This window comes from Narcine bancroftii, chromosome 2 (assembly GCF_036971445.1).
Source record: "Narcine bancroftii isolate sNarBan1 chromosome 2, sNarBan1.hap1, whole genome shotgun sequence".
Classification (NCBI taxonomy): Eukaryota; Metazoa; Chordata; class Chondrichthyes; order Torpediniformes; family Narcinidae; genus Narcine; species Narcine bancroftii.
Genome location: NC_091470.1, coordinates 37,868,369 through 37,894,018, shown reverse-complemented (window position 1 = coordinate 37,894,018; position 25,650 = coordinate 37,868,369). Strand labels below are relative to the sequence as shown.

Here is a 25,650-nt window from a genome sequence, read left to right as displayed (position 1 = left end):
TGTGCAAAAAAAAAGACGGTGCACTTTGGTTGAATGACTGAGGAAAAAATCATACAAACCCTCGAGTCTCTACTATTTAAAACTATTCATTTATTTTTATATATGAATATACATTCCACTTATTTATCATTTGTCTGTATGTGTTTTTGAATGCTTTTGCACTGAGGATCAGAACTACTGTTTTGTTGGGTCATACTTGAACTTTTCACTTACATGGGGTCATGATCAATCTCCAAGTTATCTAACCTCCAATTAAGTGCAAGAAAGAATTGGCCCTATACATTAATTCTCTTTTACAACACCACAATCCTAAAAGTACTACAATGACACCCTGGAAAACTCTGACCACTTCTCATATCTAAATTAAGAAAATCATTGATGAATTTGGCATTGAACCTCTGAGCAGAGCACATGGCACCTGAGGAAAAGATGACTGAAGATCAAAATTTCAAACCTGACTGATACCTTTGTCTTGTGGCAAATGAGTTCCAATGCCCAAAAGCTGCAAGTCAGAGTCCACACTAAGACTTTGTGCATTTACCATTCTGGGGGAACTGAAAGGCATCCTCCTACTTCCAGGATGAGTCTGAATTGGTTCACCAATTCCTGCAATACAGGAAAGGAAATGTAACATACAGCAACTAACATTTTTTGTTCTATCTATCGACAATGCTGCTGGAAAATTTGGAAGGTAGTAAGCAATAGGTTTGGAAATTTTGCTGAAATAATACAATAATGAATGGTAGTAAACAAGAAAATCTACAGATGCTGGGTCCAGTTCAGTACGTGAAAAAGTGCTGGAGAAACTCAACAAGTTACACAGCATCCATAGGAAGTAAAATGTTCATGAAGAAAGACTCAGGACTGCCTTTTACTTCCTTTGGATGCTGTGTGACATGCTGATTTCTCCAGCCTATTTTTTTTGTATTGCCAAGTGGGAGAATGGATCAGCTCATGATGATGTGGACTCACTGGGCCGAATGGCCTACTTCTGCTCCTATATCATATGGTCTTATTATGCTAGAGCTAAAACAAAATCAACTTTCCCTCCATCACAAATGCAAGGACATTTGCAGATAATCAAAGAATAATAAACTCCTTAAACTACTCAGTTAATGAAGGATGAGAGGTACATTTGTACAAAGTTTTGGATAGAATTTAGGCCTGAGACAAAATATGTGGAAAGCAGCACTCACTTCTAATAGATGTAAAACAAAAACCAGGAAAAATGGCAAACCACTTCCACTTGACAACATCCCAAAGATTTCATGACCAAGTAGAACTTAAGTAGATGTGCCAAACAAATACCATGGCTACAAGAGCATTCCAGAATGAATGACTCACCTCCTGACTCCATAAGCTTTTACACCATTTACAAAGCACAAGAAAACCATGTAATAAATTGCTCTACACTTTCATGGGAGAGTGTAGTTTCAACCACAGTCGGGCTGGATACCATCCTGTAAAAAAAGTCAGCCAACTGATCAGCATTTTAGAATTTAGAATGGCCAAAATGATTCAATAGAGAAACAGACAGACTATTTCTGAGGCGACTCTCTTTCTCTCGTACTGTAAGGGGTGCAGGGTAATTCTGATGGCGACTCTTTGACTGCCTTATAGCAGGCAAAAGTTGAAGTACATCATATATCTTTAATATATTATTACCTGATAATAAAAGGAACCTTGAACTATAATTTTTGTTTGGAACTGAAACTGTGTCTTTTGATAAGTTCCTTGTACGCTCTTTGGCAAACTTTATTTATGGCTCTAACAAATTTAACTTTTTTGTTTGACAACAGTCCTGTTCAATACCTTGGTAAATCTTAGTGCTATACAAATGTTCTTTGACGAACATGAATCTTTTACTTCCATGGCATCATATGAGGCAAAACACCAATTTCAGAAAATGTTTTATTAAATGAAGTTGGTAATGGCTTAAATTTTTAAATTTCTCTACATAAACCTACAGTGATGCTTCTACAGAAATATTATGGACAATTAAAGTCAATATAAGAGTACTTTAAAAATACAGGAATGTGCAAAGCCAAGGTTAGCTATTAATACTATAATTACCGCAAGACAGTAAATCCAACTATAATACATATAATGCAGTACCCTATCAAGCCTAGTCTTGCCCAGAATGTTTGTGCTGCTATTGTCAATATATCACAATGACTTTATATGATGGAGGCAACTAATGTCAATCTTAGTTCAGTGGTCAATTTCTTTTACAAAGCTTTCCATTTCATCAATATGCAATGAAACAAATTAAAGCAATAGTGCATTTTCATTTCCTAGCATATCTATTTGTATATCTCTGACAATATTTCAATTAATTTAGCAAAAAACTGAATGTTTTTGAATGCATTTGAAGGAATCTGCTCCTTAAGTAAATCCTTAAGAGGATGACTTCCCACCACCACCCACCCTCACCCATTGCTCACAATCAAGTTGGACAACATGTTGTTTTACACAACTTTGAAACATCCATTCTTACAAGAAGCCACACTTCAAAATTACTTAATTGGCAGCAATGTACTTTGATTTTATTGAGAGGTGTTTTTATTTGTCTTCAAGTACAATTAAAATGTGAACTGAAAGCAAAATAGGGCGAAAATAAATCAGCAAGAAAATGAGGGAACTTCAATGAGATTTCTGGAGTGTCAAAAAGCATACTTGGAGGAATTCAGCCAGTCAGGCAGCATCCATGGGAAAATAGACTGAGAAATTAAAGGAAACACAAGCAATATTAAAGGAGAGAGGTCAGTGGGTGAAAAAAGGGGAAAGAATGACAGATGGCCCTTTTACACTGCCCTTGAAAGATGGGAATTAACTGCCTTTTAACCATTTCACTTACCTGTGTGAACGCGATGAACACGGGATGGGGTGGGGTGGGGGGGGCGGGGCAATTATTTTCATTCCGGTACTTAGCTGCCAAGGTAGGTAGTATCAGAGTTGATGTGTTTTGCATCAGCTCCTATGTAAAACGCTTACCCAGCTTTCCGGGATGCTGACGCTGTAATGCTTCAAGGTTCTACCTCCCTTTACATTGGGATGCCGGGTTGCTATGTAAAAGGTCGCACTGACCCAGATTCCAGATTTCCTTGATTCAGTGTGAATAAGCTGATCTGGCTTTAAACACAGGTCGTTCACATGCCAATTAAATGGGATTGCTGTGCAAAAGGGATAAGAGATTGGGGTGAAGTGCTCAGATGTGGTCCAAGTGAATTCAAGAGCAGTTAGTGACAAAGTTAATTAAATTGATGAGTTCTGCTCAGGTGCAGGCAGCATCAATGCAGTCATTGATGTAGAGGAGAAAGAGTTGAGAATGTGGTGCCAGAGTAGATTTGGTGTGCAGGAAATAAAATGGCAGGTACAGCTCGAGCTTACCTTTGACTTGAAGTGCAAGGGTTAAAAGGAACTGCTCTGGGTAAGAACAAGTTCTGCAAGGGAGAGTATTTGCAGAGGGGTTTGTGGAGGGGAATTCATTGGATTAGTGTTCTAGAAAGGCTTTCCTGATGGGGAAATGGATTGAAAATGTCCAAATGAATTTGAGGGCAGGGGTGAAGAGTAATTTGACGGTACTATCAAAAATTAAAAATACAATGCTGGAGAAACTCAGCAGGTCAAACAGGGCACTTTATATAGGAAAGGTAAAAATAGATTACCAACATTTCAGGTTTGAGCCTTCATCAAGGTATGGAGAAAATAGTGGGGCAGGAGAGGTAGGGAGGGGCAGGAGTTATATTTCCACAGTGGGAGGTGATAGGTGGAGAAGGGAGGGAGAAAACTAGCAAACAATGGGGGATGGCTCTGTGAATGGAGAGGGAATGGGATGGAGAGCTGGAGGATAGAATCCAGATGGAGAAGAGAGAAGAACAGGGAGTGGGCTACCGGAAACTGGAAAAATCCACATTAAGACCATTAAGATGGAGAATGCTGAGGTGGAAAATTAGATGTGGCTCCTCAAATTTACAGGTGGACTTGGTTTGACAATACATGAGACCACGGACAGACGATTTAGCGAGGGAGTGGGGTATAGAATTGAAATAGTTGGCCACGGTCACTGAAGCTGAGAGAGCTAGGGTGCTCAATTAAGTGATCTCCTTGCCTGCGTCCAGTTTCTGCGATGTAGAAAAGGCCACAAAGGTTGCACCAAATGCAGTAGACACCCTCCATGGATACACAAGGATTGTACCTATCAAAAACACTTTCTATTGTTGGGAATAATTGAAGTCAAAAGATGGAGGGATAATTGGCCAGAATGAATGGTCCTGTTTTTCATGGCCATGCAATTTTGCACATTCATTAGGTAACTGCTTAGCATTGTGGATGTAAAGCTCAGCAAGGCTGTGAGAAGTTGGTGATGACTTGTTATACAAACTGCTGCAGATTTTGTAATAGACGCTCTCACTGGGCAGCTGGATAAACCATCAATACCATTTGCTCTGGAATAGTAAGCTAGTTCAGTCAGGATGTTGTCTAAGCATCTAGTGCACTGAGGAGGAACATGTTAAATTGACTCAAAGTTGATCGTTCAAAAGGTACAAACTTCAAGAGGCAGGATGATTATTGACAACATATCTGGGTGAAAATATTTCAGCTTCATCTGTACTCACAAGCATTTGTCATCATGAAGATGTGGATTCTCATACAACCATTTCCTCCAAATGGTCACTTAATTATCCTACTGCCATTCACAACTCATGCAGCACCTCCACCTCGCTGAATATCACAGGGACACCTCAAGGTTGCTTGTCCCATGCTTTATTTCCTCTATACCCACAACTGTGTAGCCAAGTCCAGCTCCAAAATAATCTATAATTTCATTGACATACCATTGTTATTAACTGAATCATAATATGAGATGGAGATCAAGGATCTAGTTGTGTGATGCCAGAACAACCATCTTGCTTTCAATGTCAGCAAGATTAAGGAGTTTATTTGGAATTTGGAAAGGAGAGGGGCAGAAAGGGTTAATAATTTCAAGTTCTTGAACATTGACATATTCACATGAAGAAACACACCAACAACTCCACTTTCTAAGGAGTCTGAGGAGATATGCTACAAAACCTCTACAAGTGTACTATGGAAAGTATACTGACTGATTGCATCAAAGCCTATTCTTTGTCCGGTGTCTGAGGTGGTTTGGTGTGTCACTGAAGACTCTCATAATCTTCTACATGTGTTCTGGAGAGTGCATTCTGGCTGCTTGCATCACTGTCTGGTATGGAGGCACCAACTTTCAGGACAAGAATAAATTCGAGCGCGTTGTTAACTCGGCCTGCAACATCACAGGAACCAGACTTCACTCCATCGAGGACATCTACATGAAGCAGTGTCTTAAAAAAAAAAGCAGCCTGCCTCTATCCTCAAAGACCCCCACCTCCCAGGCCATACCCTCTTCACTCTTATACCATCGGGGAAAAGATACAGGAGCCTAAAGACGAGCACTCAGCGGCACAAGGACAGCTTCTTTCCCGCTGCCATCAGATTCCTGAATAATCAATGAACCAAAGACTTTTCACGCTCTATTATTGTTATTATTTTTATTTCTTTTATGTAGTAATGTTGCAAGATGGTTATAATATGAATGTTTACACTAAGATGCTGCTGCAAAACACCAAATTTCATGACTTGCTCATGATTAAACATAATTTCAAGAATTACTTGCTCTTATATTTTGTTTATATTTTTGTTGTGTTGACTTTAATTTTCTTTAAACCTGCTCATTCTGATTAACTATCAACTTCTTTTTATTGCTCCCTAAATTTGAATTTTAAAAGTACTGCCTGAGAATCTGGAAAATCCAAAAATCTGGACCCTGCGCAATCTGGATTTTAGGACCTTTACTCTGTATTACCTGACTAGTGCATGCGACAGTTCTTGGAAACTTGACACCTCCAAAACGAGTACAAGAATTGAGATGTCACGTTACAGTTGTACAGAATACTGTGTGTGGTTCTGGTTGCCATGCGGTAGGAAGAATGTGTTGAGCTAGAGAGTGCAGAAAAGATGCTGGAAGAATGGGAAAGGATGGTGTTTATAAGGAGAGACTGGTTAGGTTGGGACTGTTTCCCCTGGAGAGAAGGAAATTGATGGTCATAGTGTTTTCCCTGAGATAGAAAAGTCTAATATTAGAGGCCACAGGCTTAAGGTGAAAGGGTAACAGATTTAAAGAGAATCTGAGAGGCAAGTTTCGGATAATGGAACAAACTGTCAGAAAAAGTGATAAAGCCAGGATACAATGACACCATAAGGCAGGGGTGTCAAACTCAAATTCACGGAGGGCCAAAATGAAAAATTTGGACTAAGTCGAGGGCCGAACTAAATATTTATTGAAAATTTTCAACAACATCTGCATGTTTTCTCTTCTTTCAACATATGTAATGTTAAACTTTAGGATCTAACTTTAGGAGGATAATGTTACAGGTCAGGAGTAGGTAGCTCAAGTTCACCCTTTGCTTGACCTGAGGGAAACCTATTTGGTCCCTGTGGAGATGTAGTCAGCATTCACAGGCTGTGTCCATTTTGGCCTGCATCAGGACTCAGCATTTCCTGCTCACTCCTCAGGCTCTAGGCCTCTATTCACCCTCGACCCACCATCCCTCTACCTGACCAGTCCTTTACCCAACTTCTACTCACCCCTCACTCCACTCGCTCTGCCTCTACCCACCCCATCCTATACACACCCCTCTACTGCCTCTCCCCTCAACTTGTTCCTCCCTCTACCCGTCTCTCACCCTCTAATCACCTCTCCCCTACTCGCCCTGCCCCTCCCCTTTTACCTCTTCCCTATCCACCCCTCCTTCTACTCATCCCTCCCTCTAACTGCCCCTCACACCACCATAACTTCCCCTGCCCATTACTCCTCACCTACACCCTCTGCCACCCCTGCTTACCCACCCACTCAGGCCCAGCACGCTGCTGATCAGCCTTTGCGGACAGGGCCGAACCAGCCGTCCCTGGGGTCCGCGCGGGTGCAAGCGCTGAAGGCCATGGCGACTGGGAGAAGTGCGCTCGCGCTGTGGAAGGGCCGTCCGGTGCCAGTCGCGCGGGGCTTGCACTGCCCGGGGGCCTTGCGCAGCCTGCCATGTCCGTCGCGCCGACAGGAAATCACAGGCACTCGCCAATCCGCCGCATCGCTCGACAGGTGGGAGAAGTGACTGGTTGTGCGGGGAGCCTTCCAACCGGCTTGCCGGCTGATGACATCGACAGACTTCTCGTGTTACAATGGGGAAGGATGTGCAATGAAGGGGGAGGATGGTGGGGGTGACATTACCAAAAAACAGCATCGGCTCTCGCTGCAGGGCAGGCCACCTCTAATACATTTTTGAAATGATCTTGCGGGCCAAATATAATCTGGCCCGCGGGCCAGAGTTTGACATGTGTGCCATAAGGCATGGAAGCAGAATTAGGCCACACAGTCCTTCAATTCTGCTCGATCATTCAAATCATGGATGATACAAAAAAAAGTTTTATCTAAAAAACAGATTGTGCTAGAAAATTTTTAAGGTAATTTTTGTGGTCAGCAGCCCAGAATCCATAAAATACACCCAAAAGTAAAATCAGGAAGTAAAATCTTCATTGTCCAGTGTTACTGCACGGTAGAAACCAATTTCAGACATTGCCCAATTAATCTACCGACTCTCCCTCCCCCCACTCCCCAGTATGTTTTTGGAATGTGGGAGTAAACCGGAGAACGCGGAGGAAATCCATGCGGACACAGGGGAGAGAATTCCTCACAGACAGCACGGGATTTGAACCTGGGTCGCTGGCACTGTGATGGTGTTGCACTGACCGCTACCCTAACTGCGCTATAGATTTCTATGTTCAAACATATAAGATGTCATAAAGAGGAAAAAATAGATCATAAAATATAAAAGGAAAAGATCATAAATCATACATATTCACAGTTGGCTGGTTAAACAAAAATGTGTTGTGTCAATAGTGAAGCAGCGGGTCATGGTTTGGGAGCTATGGAGGTTCTAGATCCTTGATGCACAAGTTTTGGCATCAGTCAAACTTGAAGGTCAACGTCTCATTGTTGGACACAAATGTTTGGCCTGTGAGGGTGCGCAAAGAGGTGCCACTGATCCAGCACTTTGATCAGGACAAGAATGGAAAGCAGACGGGAGTCCCTTCAAAAACCTCAAGTATCCACAGACCCCACACCTCCTCCTGCACCCCGATCATCTCCGCAGCCACATGTCCACCCGTCATTTTCTCCGGTGATCAAGACTGGACTGGGGTTCAAATACCCGCGCTGTCTGTAAGGAGTTTATACGTCCTCCCTGTGTCTACGTGGGCTTTCTCCGGGGACTCCTGTTTCCTCTCACGGTGTAGATTAATGGGGTAAATTGGGTGGCATGGACTTGTGGGGCCGAGTTGGCCTGATACGGAGCTGTTTATCTAAATTTTTAAAAAATGTGTTGATACAAGTCAATCTAGTCCCTTTAAAGAAACTAAAGTGTTCACTTGAAAACTTATCAATCAATGAAATCTTGTTAAATAGGGACGTCTGCAGCCGATGTGATTGTAGTGCTCAAGATTCAGAGTAGTAGATTTAGGACGGAGATGAGGAGGAACTGCTTTACCCAGGGAGCAGTGAATCTATGGAATTCTCTGCCCTTTGAAGCAGTGGAAGTGACCCCAGTAAATGTGTTTAAGACAAGTTTGGATAGAATTTTACATGGTAGGGGAGAAAAGGATTATGGGGAAAAGGCAGATAGGCAGAGATGAGCTTATCATATCAGCCATGATCATACTGAATGGCGGAGCAAGCTCGATGGGCTACTCCCGCTCCTATTTCTCATGTTCTTGTGTTCCTATCTGAGAACAGGTTCTGCAAGATGGAGGAGGGTGTAGATGGGGAGGTAACGCCATGCTCTGAGGTTTGAAGCCTTTGGTATGGGGGGGGGATGGAGGTGTATAGAGATTGGACGGCCATGGTGAAAATGAGGCAGTCGGGTTCAGGCAACTGGAAGTTGTTGAAGTGTCGGAGGGCACGTGAGGTATTGCGGATGTAGGTAGGAATGGACTGGACAATGGGGGGGGGGGGAGGGGAATGGATGCAAGATAAGATGATACCAGTTTGGTGGGGTAGAAGCAGTCAGAAACGATGGGTCTCCTGGGATAAATATAAGTACATATGTACTGTGTATATGTATCGTTTATCTGTATGTGTTTGAACTGTTCTGACCCGTAGACTGGAGAATGAAGTTTTGTCAGGTTGTACTGGTACAATAGGGTGATAAATGAACTGAAATGAAATTGTGGATCATGGGTAGGAGATGGTGTATTTGGGTGACAAAGGCTTGAGGGCTGAAGGGCCTGTTACTCTGCCATGTCTCTAAATTAACAACAAAAAAATTTAAATGCAGTCAATAAGACCACATTTCTCCCTCATGTTACAGGTAATTGATGGCAGTGGGTGCATTCCTTGTCTGTGTGCTGTCAGCACTGGCCTGTTCACTCCTAGTAGTGAAAGGTAATCAATCGTCCAGCCCTGTCCCCCTCAATAATTGGGAAATCTCCCTCCTGTGTGCTTGTTTCAAGCAGAGCCAGTATCCTGACGAGGTGGTAAAGGGGTGCATCAACTATCGAGAGCCCCCCGTGACCTGCCCTCTTCCCGCTGGCCTGGAGCAGTGAACATTTACCTGGCGGTGTACTGATGGTCAACTCTCTGTTGCACAGGTGACCTGTGCAGCACTTGACGCTGACCCCTGGCATGTGCAGGTCACAGGGGGGCTCTCGATAGAAGGCTCCCCCCTTCTCAGCAACCGAGCAAGTGACGGTACACCCAAATTTACTGAATGATGGTGCACTACAGTTTACAGTATCTTGGTGTGCATGACGGTTTTGCAGAAATCTACATCACAGCCCAGGCCCTTTGGCCCACAATGTTATGCTAGAATTACCTGACTGCATAACTCTCCATTTTTCTCAGTTCCTTGTACTTACAGTCTCTTAAGAGATCCCATTGTACCTGCCTCCACCACCATTGCCAGCAGCACATTCCATGCACTACCCCTCTTTGCATTAAAAAATTATCTCTTACATCCTTTTGTACTAACTCCTAAGTCCCTTAAATCTATGCTCTCTTGTGTTAGTCATTTCAGCCTTGGGGGTGGGGGGGAACCCTCTGGTCATCTACTAGATCAATGCCTCTCATCATTTTGTACACCTCTGTAAGATCACCCCCTCATCCTCCATTGCTCTGAGGAGAAAAGACCAAGTTCACTAAACTGATCCTCATGAGGCGTGCTCTCCAATGCAGGCAACATCCTTGTAAATCTCCTCTGCACCTTCTCTATTGCCTCTACATCCTTCCTGAAGTGAGGTGACTAGCATTGAACACAATATTCCAAGTTGGGGGGGGAGGGGGGTTGGTGGGTGTCACCAAGGTTTTCTAGACCTGTAACATGACCTCATGGCTCTTGAACTCGATCCCAAAATTAATGAAGGCCCACACACCATTCACCTTATTAACAACACTATCAACCTGTGCAGCAGCTGGGAGTGTCCTATGGACATGGGGTCTCTCAGTTCACCCACACTGGTTGGAGACCTCCCATTAACAGTGTATTAACGCCATAGTTTTATGATCCCTTCTTCAGAATGCCCTATCTGCCCACAAGTCCTGTACATCCCTTAAATCCCCCCTCTTGAGTTTTTCTACACCTCATCTCCTGTCCTCCCAGGGCCAAGACCCTTTGCTCCCAATGGAACATGATAATGAAGGAAGACATAAAGGCATCCTGCCTATGTTATGTAATATTGAACTGCTGCATTATTTTATTGGGGGAGGAGATCCCACATGCTCCCCATCCATCCTCTTCCCTGCAACTTGAAGCATGCTTCATTTCCACCTTCTAACCTTAATCACCCTAAAAGGTTCACTCAGTTTCTCTCTCAGCAAATGATTGGCTGAACATTTTAAAGCATTCCCTGCTTTGTTTTTTAAAAAAAGATTAGTATGGGCCAACTGACCCCAAATTTATCTCATCTACCCTAAACACACTCACACAGTCAGGAAGTAAGTAGAGTGTGTTACGATTTTTCCAAACATCAACATGACCAAGTGCGTGTGTGAAGGTGAGAACTGCACAGGTGACCGGTGTGTCGGCAAGCAATGTTTTCAGACGGTCACTATTGAGGATGGATGTCTGGTCCACCAGAGGGGCTGTTTACACATGCACAGTGATGAGAGATATGAACAACCACAGGCTCCAGATAAGATGACACGGTGCTGCACCAGTGCTCTCTGCAATGCCAATCTCACCTCAGTGCTCTCTCCAGGTACACCAAAATGCTGCGACTGTCCCTGAATCTTTGACTTTGCCTGCCATGTTCATTGCATGAAAGTAAAAGCACAGAAATCCTGGAGGAACTCAGCAGGTCTTGCTGCGTCCATAGTGGACAAAGATTATATTACTGATGTTTCAGGCCTGAGCCCTTCCTCAAAGTGTGCGCACAATACAGGCAAGGGGCCTACATTAAAAAGATGGTTAAAAAAAGGGAGGGAGAGGAGTTCAGTTGAACTGACAAAAGGTGCTAATTGGATATGATAAGAGAATAGGGGAGGAAAGGTGAGAATTGAAGTGGAGGGGAGTAGTTTCTGTCTCTGTAAAGGGAGACAGAGGGAAAGAAAAGTGAGACAGCTTCAGCTAGAGGAAAGAAGATAAGGAAAAAAAGGGGCGAGGGGATCTAATGGAAAATGGAGGTCAATGGTAATGCTATCCAGTTGGAGGGTGCCCAGATGGAATATGAGGTGTTGTTCCTCCACTTTATGAGTGGTCTCAGTCTAGCAGTGCATGAGATCATGGACAGACTGTTGGCAAAGGAATGGGGCAGGGAATTCAAATAAGTTGCCACTGGGAGATCCACGCTATGACAGCGAACAGAGCCAAGGTACTCAACAAAGCTATCTCCTGGTCTGCATCTAGTCTCTCCAATGTAGAGGAGACCACAACAGGAGCACCATATACAGTAGAGGACCCTACAGATTCACAAGTGAAGTGCTTCTCTTGGAAGGATGGTTTGGGTCCCCAAATGGTGATGAGGGTGGAGGTGTGGGAGTAAGTGTAGCATTTCCTGAGGTCACAGGGGTAGATGCCAAGGGGCATTTGGTGGGAAGGGAGTAGGGAACAAGGAAGTCACAGAGGAAGTGGTCCCTATAGAAGATGGAGAGAGGAGGAGAAGGGAAGATGAGTCTAGTGGTGGGATCATGTAGTAGGTGACAGAAATGGCAGAGGATATTATGCTGGGTGCAGAGACTGAGGTGATCGGTGAGGTCAAGGAGAATCCTGTCCTTGTTGCATGTTGGGGTGGAGGGAGCCAGGGCAGATGTGCAGAAATGGAGGATAAAAAAGACACACAAATGCTGGAGAAACTCAGCAGGTCAAAGTGTCTTTATGAAACAAAGGTAAAGGTACATCAACAATGTTTCGGGCTTGAGCCCTTCGTCAAGGTAATGGAGGATATGTGGATGAGGGCCAAGCTGATGGTGGTGGAGGGACAGCCACATTGTTTGAAGAAGGAGCACATCTCTGATGATCTGCATGGAAGACCTCATCTTGGGAGTAGATGTGATGGAGTAGGAGGAATTGAGAAAAAGGAATTAAATCCTTACAGGGGACAAGGTGTGGAGGTATAGTCGAGGTAGCTGTGGGATTTGAAGAAGTTGTCTGTCTCCCAAGATGGTGACTGAGAGATCAAGAATAGAGAGAGAGTGTTGCTAGAGAGGGACGAAGTGAATTTGAGGTCAGGATGGAAGTTGACAGCAAAGTGGATAAAGTTGATGAGCACATAACGGGTGCATGAGGCAGCATCAAATTAGTTGTCGATGTAGCGGACGAAGAGTTGAGAAGCTTTGTTGGTGTCGGCTACGATAAGAGATCTTGGGGTCAGTGTACACTGGACACTCTAAGGCACACATGTCAAACTCAGGCCCGCGGGCCAAATTTGGCCAGTGATATAATTATATTTGGCCCGCGATATAATTATATTTGGCCCGCAAGATCATATCAAATATGTATTAGAGCTGGCCCGCTGGCCGCCACACCAGTATAGCACATGCACAGCTAATACTACAAATCCCAGAATGCTTTGCAAATGTGTTGGCGCCGGCCCGTCAGCCCGCTAATCGCCCCCACTTCCTCTCTTTACTTTCATTAGCATCTGTGACCTGTCGCCCAACTCACATGTAATAAACCCCTTACGAAAAATGGCCAAACGAAAGACAGAAAACAGGACCTTTCAAGACAGGTGGGAGGCAAACTCTGACCCCAGAGTTTGATGAACTTGCATCTAAGAAGAGATGCCAAGTATCTGCTTTAGACCCAGGTGCATCAGAGTAAATCACAGTGTAGCAAGCTAAGCTTGGATTCATTTTTTCTTTGGTTCACTTTGGACTGTTCATAGTTGAAAGATTGGATTTTTATTGAAGCAAGTTGTTATTTTTTGACTTGTTGGCTTGTGAAAAAAAATACATTTAAAAGGAGCTTAAAGGCTATAGAGAAATATTATTTATTGAATGTTTTATTTCTCATTTGTTAATGCTTCTTCTGGAAAGAATTTAACCAAAACTATTATTGAACATTTATTTTAATAAGAAAAAGTTTAACATTACATATGTTGAAAGAAAAGAAAACATGCAGATGTTGTTGAAAATTTTCAATAAATATTTAGTTTGGCCCACGACTTAGTCCAAGTTTTTAATTTTGGCCCTCTGTGAATTTGAGTTTGACACCCCTGCCCTACAGGGATCCTTTTTAGTATCTCTTTTCTCAGATTCTTTGGCAGAACGATTTTACTTCCTTTGTGGATGATGTCTTCAACCACTGATAGTTCCACCCTGCAGTTCCAGTACTCTACAAGGTCAGGTGAGCAGTCCTACTTCACGTTGGGCCATCCATCCAAGATGTGTTTTTTTCAGTTGTCTGTGTTTCATTTTTGTCTCTGATTTTATGAGCTCCATTTTTACATCTGATATGGGCAGTGCAAATGTGATCATGTCCACGAAGGCATTCACGTTTTCATCCATTTTGGTGTTTGCTGGCTCTCTCGTGTCAACAGCTCTATACAATGTGTCTGCTGTGTACAATAGCTTACCCAGAGTGTACGCCACATTAAGTGTTTAGCATTGCAGCCTAATCATCATTCTATGGATTCTAAGTGGACATTCATTTAATGGCTTTTGGAACAATACACTCAAGGGCTTATGGTCATTCTCTACACTGATGGCTCAACCTGACACAAACTGATGAAATCTTTCATAGTTGTATGTTATGCTGAGCAGCTCTTTTTCAATTTGAGTGTATCACATCTCAGTGTCTGTCATTGAGCATAATGTATATGCAATGGGTTGCCAGTCATTATATTTCTGCATAGCCCACTATGTGATGTGTCTGATGATATCTTCATGGGTCTCGCTGGGTTGTAAAACCTCAGAACTGGTTCCTCTGTGAGTAGTTTCTTTAGTTCCCTCCATGACTTTTCAAGCCCATGATTCCACTTTCTGTTCGTCTTCTCAATGGAGCCATCTTTTCTGAGAGGTTGGATATGAATTTACCCATATATTTGACCATTCCATTGTGGCCTTGGCATGTTTCCAATGGCAGACACCTTTCTGGGATCACTGCCAACAATATCGCCTACAAATGTTAGTTCTGTCACCCCGAGCTGGCATTTCCTTCTATTCAACTTCTGGTTTGCTTTCATTGTTGCTTCCAAAACTTTCCTTAGCCTCTCATCATGCTCCATTCTCGTGGTTCCCCATACAATGATCCTTCATTGAGGTATCAACTCTGTCCGGGTGCTCATAGACCATACAGATAGTTTTGTGAAACACTTCAGGAGCTGAAGAAATTCCAAATAGCAACCTTAGGAATCTATATTTGCCAAATGGACTACTGAATGTGCACAGTCTTGAACTTGCTTCATCCAATTTCAACTGCCAAAATCCTGATGATGTATCTAACTTGCTGAAAAACTTTGCATTTGCAAACTGTGACATGATTTTTTCATTCATTTGAAGTTTAAAGTGTTCTCTTTATTGCACTGTTTAGATCTCTTGGAACCAGGCAAATTCTAAGCTTTCCATTTGTTTTGTCCACAACGATGAGTGAACTCACTCACTCTGTTGGCTCATCTATCTTCTGAGACACGTTCAGGCTTTCCATCCTGCCCAACTCTGCCTTTGGTCGCTTTTGAACCACTAATGGAACTTTTCTGCATGGATGTATTGTCTGTAGCACATGTTTATCCACTTTGATTGTGTGTTCTCCTGGAATGCAGCCTAGACCTTGAAATAGGTCATTGTACTCTTTCATCATAGACTGTCTCTCCTTCACTTTCCACAATGAGGACTCTTTACCAGGTTCAGTTTCTCACAGGCCGTTAAACCTGGTATGGCCTGTACATCCTTTAGTACCACAATGAATGCAAGCATAAGCTCTTTGTTCTTCTGTTTCACTTTGACCATGCATTCGTCTTGAAAAAGTATATTGGAACCTGAATATCTTGTCATCTTCACTTTTGTTCCATACATCTTTGGTCTGAGTCTAATCTTCTTAAAATCAGTCTCTGATATTACATTAATTTGTTCTCCAGTATCCAATATAACTGAAATATGTCATTCACTTTTAATCTCAACATCTAATCTCTTTTTTCTTTCTTGTTTTCAGTCACAACGTCTACATAGATAGATAGCCCTCTATCTCCTTTTTTATCTATTGCATGAACCTTGCTTTGTTGCACTTGGTTCCTACAGCAACAGGCATAAGGTAAAATGTAAAAAAAGTACCTATCTCCTGGCCACATCTAAAACACTGGTCTGATAAGTCTGATTTCAATCAATTTAACTTCTGTGGTGTGAGATATAATTGATGCAAAAAATATATTGAACTAATATGTATCTAACATTTATAGTGTTTGTCATACTAACTCAACATAACAGACAAATTTTGTTCATCAATGTTAATATTTAAATCAGTCTCCAATCACTGCCTGGACCTGTTTGGGAGACCCCTTCTGCAATAAAGTATACACAGCTGAAATAAATTTCTTTACTTGTCTATTATGAATCAGCATTTCCATATCACCACATTTTGGTAATAACATTGTTGGATCCAGTTTACCTCTTAAATGAGCCCTAAATTGATAATAACAAAAAAGTGCATTATCCCATATTTATTTTTTTAATTGTTCAAATGACATTAAATTTCTTCGTTCATAACAATCTTCTATATGTTTAATTACTTTCAGAGTCCAAACATTCAAAAATTGATTATCCATTGAGAATGGAATACGTCTATTTTGTATCAAAGGCATTTTGGGCAGGACAATTTCCCTCATTCCAATTTCATTGTTTATCTTATTCTAGATATAATTAAATATTTCAACAAAGGAGTTTCCATTGCCCCAGATATTGTTTGATTCCTATTTATATACAAAGTCTTCTCATATTCCCTCTCCTCTTTTATCAATTTCTATTTTAATCCATGCTGGCTCCACTCCCTCATCCAGACAAGAAGCAAGAAACCTCATTTGAGTACCTTATAATAGTTTTTTAAAATTTGGTAACTGTAAACTAACTCAAACTTCCATGTCAGTTCAAAGAAACTTTCGTATATATTTATTTAACTCTTGAAAAAGCTATTGGCAATGTTTTATTATACTCTAGGAAATATATTCATTTTAACACAATTAACTCTCCCAATAATGTTAGCAGCAATATCATCCACTTGTTCAAATCTTCTCCAATTTTCTTAAGATAAATAATTCAATTTATATAAATTATTTATTATCTACCTGATTCCTAAATATTTTATGCCATTCATCGGCCATTTAAATTGGGTATCTTTTCGGCACCGAGTATAATCCCCCTATAGTGAAGTGCATAATTTTACTTTTATCCCAATTTATTTTATAACCCAATACTTTCCCATATTCCTCCAATCTTAAGTATAATTTACATTAGGAACCTAATGGCTCTGTCAAAAACACATCATCAGCAAATAAATTAATTTTATATTCCTCTTGATCAACTTTAAATCCTTTAATATCAGGATCAAATTGAATCAGTTCTTCACTAAAATAAATAAATAAAACAGGCAATAGTGGACATTCTTGTCTACTAGATCTAGTTAACTGAAATGGTGCTGAAACCTGCCCATTTGTTACAACTTTATGTTCATTATATAAGGCTCTAATCCAATTTGCAAATATCTTTCAAACACCTTAAATAAAAAGTTCCATTCTAATCTCAGATTTTCCCCATCTAAAGCTACTGCCACACTTAAATCTCCACCCCTGTCTAATCCATATTTATCAGCTTTGGTAAAAATTTTGTCAATATGTTATCTAAAAGTTTTGCAATTATTTATAATCTACATTTATAATCTTCATTTAACAATGAAATAAGTCTATAGGATGATGGTTTTAAAGGCTCCCTGGTTTTTTTTGGTATTACCGTTATTATCGCAGTAGAAAAAAAATTCCAGGAGAGTGGAATTTTACTTCCATAAAAGGAGGAATGAACAAATCCTTAAATGCTTTAAAAAAATTCAGATAGGAAACCATCTTCTCCCAGAGATTTATTACTTTGTAATGAGCACAATACCTCCCTCACTTCCATTGGGGTGAAGTGGACAGCCAGCTCCACTTGCTCTTGTAACCTTAACCTTGGTAGCCTTATTTGTTTCAAAAAATTCTTCTGTGTTATTGTCTCTCAAAGACTCTGATTTGCGTAACTTAGAATAAAATTGCTTAAAAGCTTCATTGATTTCTTGAGGTTTATAGGTAGTTGCATTCGACTCTAATTTAATTGCATTAATCATTCTTGAAACTGTTCCGCTTTCAACTGCCAAGCAAGGACCTTATGGGCCTTCTCCACCTAACTCATATCAGTTTAGTTCTCATTATTGCTTTCTCTGTTCATATGTTTGTAATGTATCATACTGAAGTTTCTTATCTATAAAGTCTTCTACGAGGTTTTCCTGCACCCTGCAAGCATTCTTCCGTTACTGACACTTCATCGCTCTCACTTCATCATTGGTGGTGGAACTACCATTATCATTATATACTATACTGGCTTTTCTGAATCCACTGTGGATATTTTCTGGTGTAATTTTATTTCTGGCAACCCATTTGCCAAGTTCAGTATTGGTCGCTCTTTTCAGCTGTCCAGCTGGGGTGAATTTAAGAGTGCCATCTGTAACCATTCCTTCCATTCTGATCTGATGAATGTCTTGAATGGATGATTAGTGGAAATATCAAGTGTCTGCTGTTTACATGTCAACCCACCCAGAATTACTGCAATGTGGGCACCAACAGAATTTATAGTCTTTTGTGCAGAATGCTCTTTGTGAGCTGCAATAAGTAACAATTTATTGGAAAAAAAAAGATCTGGTCAAGGCCTGTAACACTTTCCACCACAGTTTCACAACATTGGAGTCCATCCAACCTTTCTTGTTACAGTGCACAATCACAGTTTTGAGCATTTTTTTTTCTTGCAGCGATGTTACTTTTAAAAAATATGATAATTGGCTTCAATTTAGCACCACTTGCAAGGACTACAGTAAAACACAACCTTTCATGCCCGGTAATGGTTAGGGCCACAGTTTTTGTTCCAGAAGCAGCCACAGTTTTTGTGGTGGGTATGTCAAAGTCCGTTGCGACTTCATCCACATTAATTACATCTGCAGATGTGATTTTAAGTTTGCATATTTCATTGGCAACAAAGTTGAAAAAAATCAATAGTTCCCAATCTTCTGGAAGTCACTGACATGCAGTTGTTATAGTTCTTAACGACAATCCGTCTTGCTTCATAAACTTTGATATTCAGGGAAACCCTCCTTGAAATCCATGTTGCCTCTTTCACATGCCAATAGACTTACTTTTATCTGAATGATTTCCATAGATACAGCCTGATTTTGTTCTCTACAACTAAGTCAGACTCTAACTGGGGCCACAAAGTGCGTGTTTTCATGGATTCATCCTCATTACATCAAATCAAACCATAAATGTCTCAATTCCACATTATGTTTTTTTTCTCATGTCCCAATTAAATGCAAATTGCTTTTGTCAGTTGGAATTTAGAATACTACACCCACACAGTATATGCATGTGAGTGCTACATAAAACTATTTTTACACAATTTATGATTTTATGTGTTATATGAGTGAAAATATGATAATTAGGCTCATCCTGCTCCATCTCAAACAGAAGATTGAAGATAGGAGGCTATGCTACAAAATAATAGTTCATATAAAGGTTTTCTTGGAGAATTCACGAAATCCAAGGACAGCTGGTAGAAAAGTCATCATTTTACATGAAGAAAAATTAAAGCAGTCAAGTTCTATGAAAACAGTGAATCTAAAAATAAAAGTGTCAATAAAGTTACACCTGATGTAACCCTGCTGCACTCCATACATTTGCAGTTGCAAACCATGAAAAAGGACCTTTCAAAGTGACTTACTAAATTATTTGCAAAATCACAAACAACATCTTACCAGAATTTGGTAGGACAGTCAAATTATTCTCAAGGTTTGTACTTCTGATATTAGGTTGTTTAGTAAAAAACACTTCATCAGCATCTTGTTTCATTTGACCACTCTTTAGTTTTAGAGACTGCACATCATTGGACAGTTGAACCTTAAGGAAAATAAAAGAACAATCACAACTGCTTTCCTTAGAATACAAAAAGTTACAAAAAAATTATTTAATAATTCTGGGGAAAAAAAACTAGCAACCTTTTATAGACTATTAACAATCTGTATAATCTATATTCTGATACAACAATTCAATAAAGTAATATTTAACAAGTCTTACTTTAGCACTTGGATGAATGATCAAAATTATAATTTAGAAAACAGAAAAAATGTATTATTTCACAAAATAATGATTTGATTACATTACCTTTCATATGTAATACACTTTGTGGCATATCTTTTGTTATACTTTTTTGTCAGCTTTACAAGTGAAAAATATTTAAAATGATTTCTTTTATAAAATAATAGGCTTTTAATGCAGGCAAGTACATCATGCAGTAGTTACAATGGAAGAGGGCAACATCTGATCAGCAACACCAATCATCAAAGATTCACACTACTCTGTTCTCGTTGCTACCATCAGGAAAGAGTAAAGGTGCCACAAGACTTGCACCACTAAACTTACCCCTCCACCATCAGACTCCTCAACTACAACTCTATGAGGGACTCATTTAAAGACTCTTACACTCTATTTTTTAAAATTCTCTCTATATTACAGTTTGCTTACAATGCATTATATTTTTACAGTTCTTTATTTGTTTACCTGTATACGCTGTGTACAGTTTTTTTTGAACTACCATTAAGCAGTAATTCTGCCTCGCCCACAGGAAAAAGAATCTCAGGGTTATATGTGATAACATGTATATACTTTGACAATAAACCTGAAATCCAAAATTGAATTATAGTATAAGATAAAATCTTATACAATTAATAATTCCACATCATTAGTAAAAGCCTCAGAAGACTAGTTTCCAATTCACTGTAATTCTGATGATTGAATACATTTATCTACTTATTTGGAAAAACGTTTAACAAGCTGAATTTTTAAATTTTTAAAATAAAAACTTCAAAGTAGGCAAGTTTGCAAAGTGGGATTTCACACTGCTGGGATATTCTAACCACAACCATGCAACATTGCTCAGGCTATGATCAGAAGCTGCCAACATTTCTACAAATAGAAAAAAAGACTTCAGGTTAAAATTCCAACTAATCATCATGAATGCTAAGGAAAAAAAAAAATCAGAGAAAAACGACTCTTGAAACTCTGCCAACCACGATTTATAAGATACTAGGTTGTCCATCATGGAAGTAATCTGACAGAAGGAAAATAGGGGAGAATATCGGATCACTGCAGTCTATTTTAGAATATGAATTATGCATACAGGACTAAAAGTTCAGCTTTATTGTCAGAATATATACTGTACATGGCATCACAATCAGTCCTGAGATTATTTTCCTGCAGGCCAGAATTTTTATTATAGTACAAAAGAATGTACTGAAGAAAAGGTACATATACAAAAGAGAAAAATGCAAAGAAAAAAGTGCAAACAAACTAACAAATCCAGAAAAAAATAATCAATAATGTGCAAAGTAAGAGACCTTAAATGAGTCTCTATTTGAGTTTGTTATTGAGGAGTCAGATGGTCCATTGGTAGCAACTGTTCCTGAACTTGGTCGTATGAGTCTTGTGGCATCGATACGTCTTTCCTGATGGTGGTAGGGAGAACAGAGCATTTCCTGGGTGGTGTGGATCATTGATGATTGCTGCTGCTGCTCTCCGATGACAGCATTCCATGTAGATTTTCTTGATGGTAGGGAGTTTTTGGCCTGTGACACACTATCTTTTCCAATGTTTTCCACTCAGGGTATTTGTGACCCATGCCAGGCACTGATGCACAGTGCAAGATTGCCAAGGTTTTTGATGTCATACTGAACCTGAGTAAGTAGAGGCACTGACATGCTTCCTTCACTATGACATTTGTGTGTTGGATTCAGGAAAGGCCCTTCGAGATAGTAACTTACATAAATTTAAAATTTGCTCACACTCTCCACCTGTGACCTCCCCTCCTGAAGTCTGCAATCAGCTCCTTGGCTTTGGTGACATTGAGTGCAAGGTTGTTGTTGGTGCATCATTCAGCCATTCAATCTCCCAGTTGTAGGCTGACATCACCTTTCTTTATACAACCCACTACCCTGGTATCATCAGCAAATTTGTCCATGGTGTTATTGTCGTAGTGAGCCACGTAGTGGCAGGTGTAAAGTGAGAAGAGAAAGGGGCTAAGAATGCAGCCCTTGATGCTCTGGAACTGATGGGAGATCGTGAATTGTACCAGTCCTCACTGATTGTGGTCTGGAGGTGAGGAAATCTAGGATCCAATTACACAGTAGGGTATGGAGACTCAAATCTTGGAGTTTGTTCATCAGTTATGAGGGGATGATGTTATATGCTGAATTATAGTCGATAAAGAGCATCCTAATGTACGCATCTTTGCTCTCCATATGTTCCAGGGTTTTGTGTAGAGCCAGTGAGACAGCATCTGCCATAGACCTTTTGCTGCAGTAGGCAAATTGGAACAGATCCATGTTGCTGCTCAGATAGGACCAGCTTCTCAAAGCACTTTATCACTGTGGATGTGAGTGCCACTGATCAGCAATCATTTAGGCAGGTTGCTGTATTCTTCTAGGGCACAGGAATGATTGAGGCCTGCTTGAAACAGGTATGGACCATGCCCTGCTGGATAGAGATGTTGAAGATATCTATGAATACATTGGCAAATTGGTCAGCACTGATTTTCAGTATTCAGCCAGGTACTCTGTCTGGACAAAATGCTTTTCTTGGTTTCACTTTCCTGTCATTTTTGGATACTGATAGTAGAGGATCATCAGGGACATTTGGGACATCAGGGACATTTGGGTGTCCTTTGTTCTGGTGGTAAGTCAGGCCTAGAAGGCAATGACTTCATCTGGGAGGAAGCTTTGTTGCTTCCCACTGACTGGAAATGGTTTTGTAGCAGGTTATGTCATTTAAGCCATGCTAAAGCTGTTGGACATCCTTCATTGTTTCTATTTTTGTCTGGCATCTCCACTACCAGGAGATGGGTTTTTCATAGGTCACACCTGCTCCTTGTGTAGTTTTCAGGATCTCCAAACTTAAATGCCTGTGATCTGGCTCTCGGCAGGTTCCAAATTTCACTATTCATCCAAAGCTTCTAGTTAGAAAAAACTCAGAATGATTTGGAGGGGACACATTCATCCACAGCTGTTTTGATAAAGTCTGCAATGACCCTGGTGTAATCATACTGATCTTCATCCGAGTTCTTGAACACTGCCCAATTCACCGACTCGAGGCAGTCCTGTTACCGTTCTTTAGCCACGCATGACCACCTTCTGGCTGTCCTAATCTCTGGAGCCTCTCTTTTTATGCTCTCTCTGTACGAAGGCAGAAGGAGCACAGCAGGTGATCCAACTTGCCAAAATGCTGACTCGGAAAAGAAAGGTCATTGTCATGCTTCCGATCAAGGATCCTCAATCCAAAATATAGAGCCTGGCTCTTTCCCCACTAATGTCTCCTGTCATACTTAGCACGTCCAGTATTTGGTTTTTTTTGTTGCTGTCATAATTAATTACTTAAGTACAATTCTTGCAGCACTGTAACATGACTGTCAGAGAGGCCAGTAAAAACACAGTGCTGGAGAAACTCAGCAGGTCAAACAGTGTACTTTGTATAGCAAAGATAAAGATACATAACCAATGTTTTGGGCTTAACCCCAATAGCTTGATGAAGGGCTGAAGCCCAAAACATTGGTTGGTATCTTTATCTTTGCTATATAAAGTACACTGTTTGACCAGCTGAGTTTTTTCAGTATTGCTTTTACTTCAACCAAGGTGTCTGCAGACTTTCATGTTTTACTTCCGTCAGAGATGGCCAAACTATTTTTGCAATCACAAATTAAAAATGTTCTGATTTTGTGTTTAATTCATCTCACAAAGTAACCACAAATCTTCATGTCTAAATTGGCGGTTAGCGCAACGTCTTGACAGCGCCAGCAAATGGGACAGGGGTTCGAATCCCACACTGTCTGTAAGGAGTTTGGACGTTCACCTGGTGTCTGCATGGGCTTTCCCTGGGGGCTCTGCTTCCTCACACCATTCAAAATGTACTGGGGGTGTAAATTGGGTGACATGGACACATGAGCTGAAATGGCCTGTTATCAAGCTGTATGTCTAAATTTTTTTTAAAAATTAAAAAATTTACATTTAAAATTTAAAAATTAAAAGCAATTTGTATTAAATTATAAACAACTTCGCCAAATAGATTAAAGTATAGAATTAAATTTTGAATAAAATAGCTTTTCAAATTATCCTTTGTTGATTGGTGTCAGGACTTGTTGCAATACCAGTGAATTGCTAAAAACTCAATTCACTGAATAGTATTGGGATATACAAAAACCCTTGTTTCTGTAATTACTAATTTCTTAATGTAATCTTTGTAGATATACAATTATAAATGCAATGCATATACTATTACTTAATGTAATCTTTGTAGATATACAATTATAAATGCAATGCATATACTATTACTTAATGTAATCTTTGTAGATATACAATTATAAATGCAATGCATATACTATCATCCAAGAATAACTTGCCGAGCAACAACAATGCATAATTGATTATGCATTGGAGGGAGAAACCAAAATGTTTATTCATTGGCATAATGTTGACAATTATAGATAACATTTGGAGTTGAGCATAACTGTGAGAAAAAAATTAGATCGCAAGTTTATGTGATTAAAATATTGCCAACCCCAATTTATAACTACCAGCCTGACTTGGAAATCATTTTGAAAAAGCTAATTTGGCAACATTATCAGCCCTACATATCAAGTTTTTTTTTTGTGCAAAGTTTATTCTGATTTTTCCCGGACTTGTATCGAACGTGCTGGGAGATTTAAGATGTCGCCCATCAATAAAGGTTTTCCATTTTTATTCTAACCAAAAACATATATTTGCGGTGTTATAGCATGAACACAACCAGAGCTCCAAGCAATTAGCCTGGGTGCAACAATTTTTATTTGTTGATTGAAAAAAAACTCTGCCATATTAAAGTAAAACTTTTAAAACTGTAAACAAACACAAACATTTTTAAATAAAGTTTTTGTGCTTATGATTTATTTATGTCAACTTCTTACTGAAATCAATGGCAGCTATTCCACATTAGCAATACACCAAGTTCTACATACTTATGCAATTTACTGGTCTTATCCAAATATTTATTTCCTTATAGTTCACCAGCTATGAAGAGATCTTTCAAATTTATGTAAATTTACCAAATCCTACTAATTTTTGCTTTATATATTCTTAATTAAAACAAAAGATGGTCTCTGCAAAAATCTAACAGGGAAAATATGCTTCTGTCAGTTTTAATACAGATCCAGACAATCAAAACAGAAGCAAAAGGCATAATATTTACAAGACAAATTAAAATACGAAAAATGTCTTTAAAAAATTCAGACAATTTCAAAGCAATATCAATTTAGATTATAGTCTCAACCATGTTTCAAAATCTCACATTAGTAAATGGTTCCTCATAAATATAGCTATTCAATCAACTACCATTCAAATGCGAACTCACATCTTCAGAACAAAAGATAATCATTATGTATTATTCTAGTGTTGCTTAGATACAAATACATTGAATAAGACATCTCCAGCAGAAATGACTTAAAAGCTAGAAAAAACTCAATAGACAATAGGAGCTGGAGTAGGCCCTTCGGCCCGTCGAGCCAGCATCGCCATTTTACAGATCATGGCTGATCAATTTAAAAACAATTACATTTAAAAATTACTTTCCAAATTTATAACTGAATCAAATGCAATTATAGCACATACACATGGACACTAGAATGTAAAAGGAGTTGTTTTATTTTCATTCTTATCTGTAGCTGTTTTAGTGAGGGGAATTCTACACAAAACCTTTTCCTAAATTTATAGAAAGGTTAAGTCTGGAATGGACAAAAATTTAGTTCCTGAAAAATTACAGTTGCATTTGTTCTACAAAACTTATTTTAATGTTTTGAGTTCAATAACAGTC

At 39.8% G+C, this 25,650-nt stretch overlaps 1 protein-coding gene across 3 annotated transcripts in view; it reads right to left on the bottom strand.

Moving 5' to 3' along the window:
• The window catches only part of LOC138753395 (TOG array regulator of axonemal microtubules protein 1), an 87,982-nt gene that overhangs the window by 59,617 nt on the left and 2,715 nt on the right, over nucleotides 1-25,650 (bottom strand). For 2 of the 3 annotated variants that reach the window (XM_069916335.1, XM_069916336.1), the window contains exons 2-3: nucleotides 19,518-19,659; nucleotides 466-606 (exon numbers count right to left, since the gene is read on the bottom strand). In XM_069916335.1, coding sequence (XP_069772436.1) covers nucleotides 466-606; nucleotides 19,518-19,659 — 283 coding nt within the window. The remainder of the gene's footprint in view (nucleotides 1-465; nucleotides 607-19,517; nucleotides 19,660-25,650) is intronic. The other variant, XM_069916337.1, reaches the window with a different exon arrangement.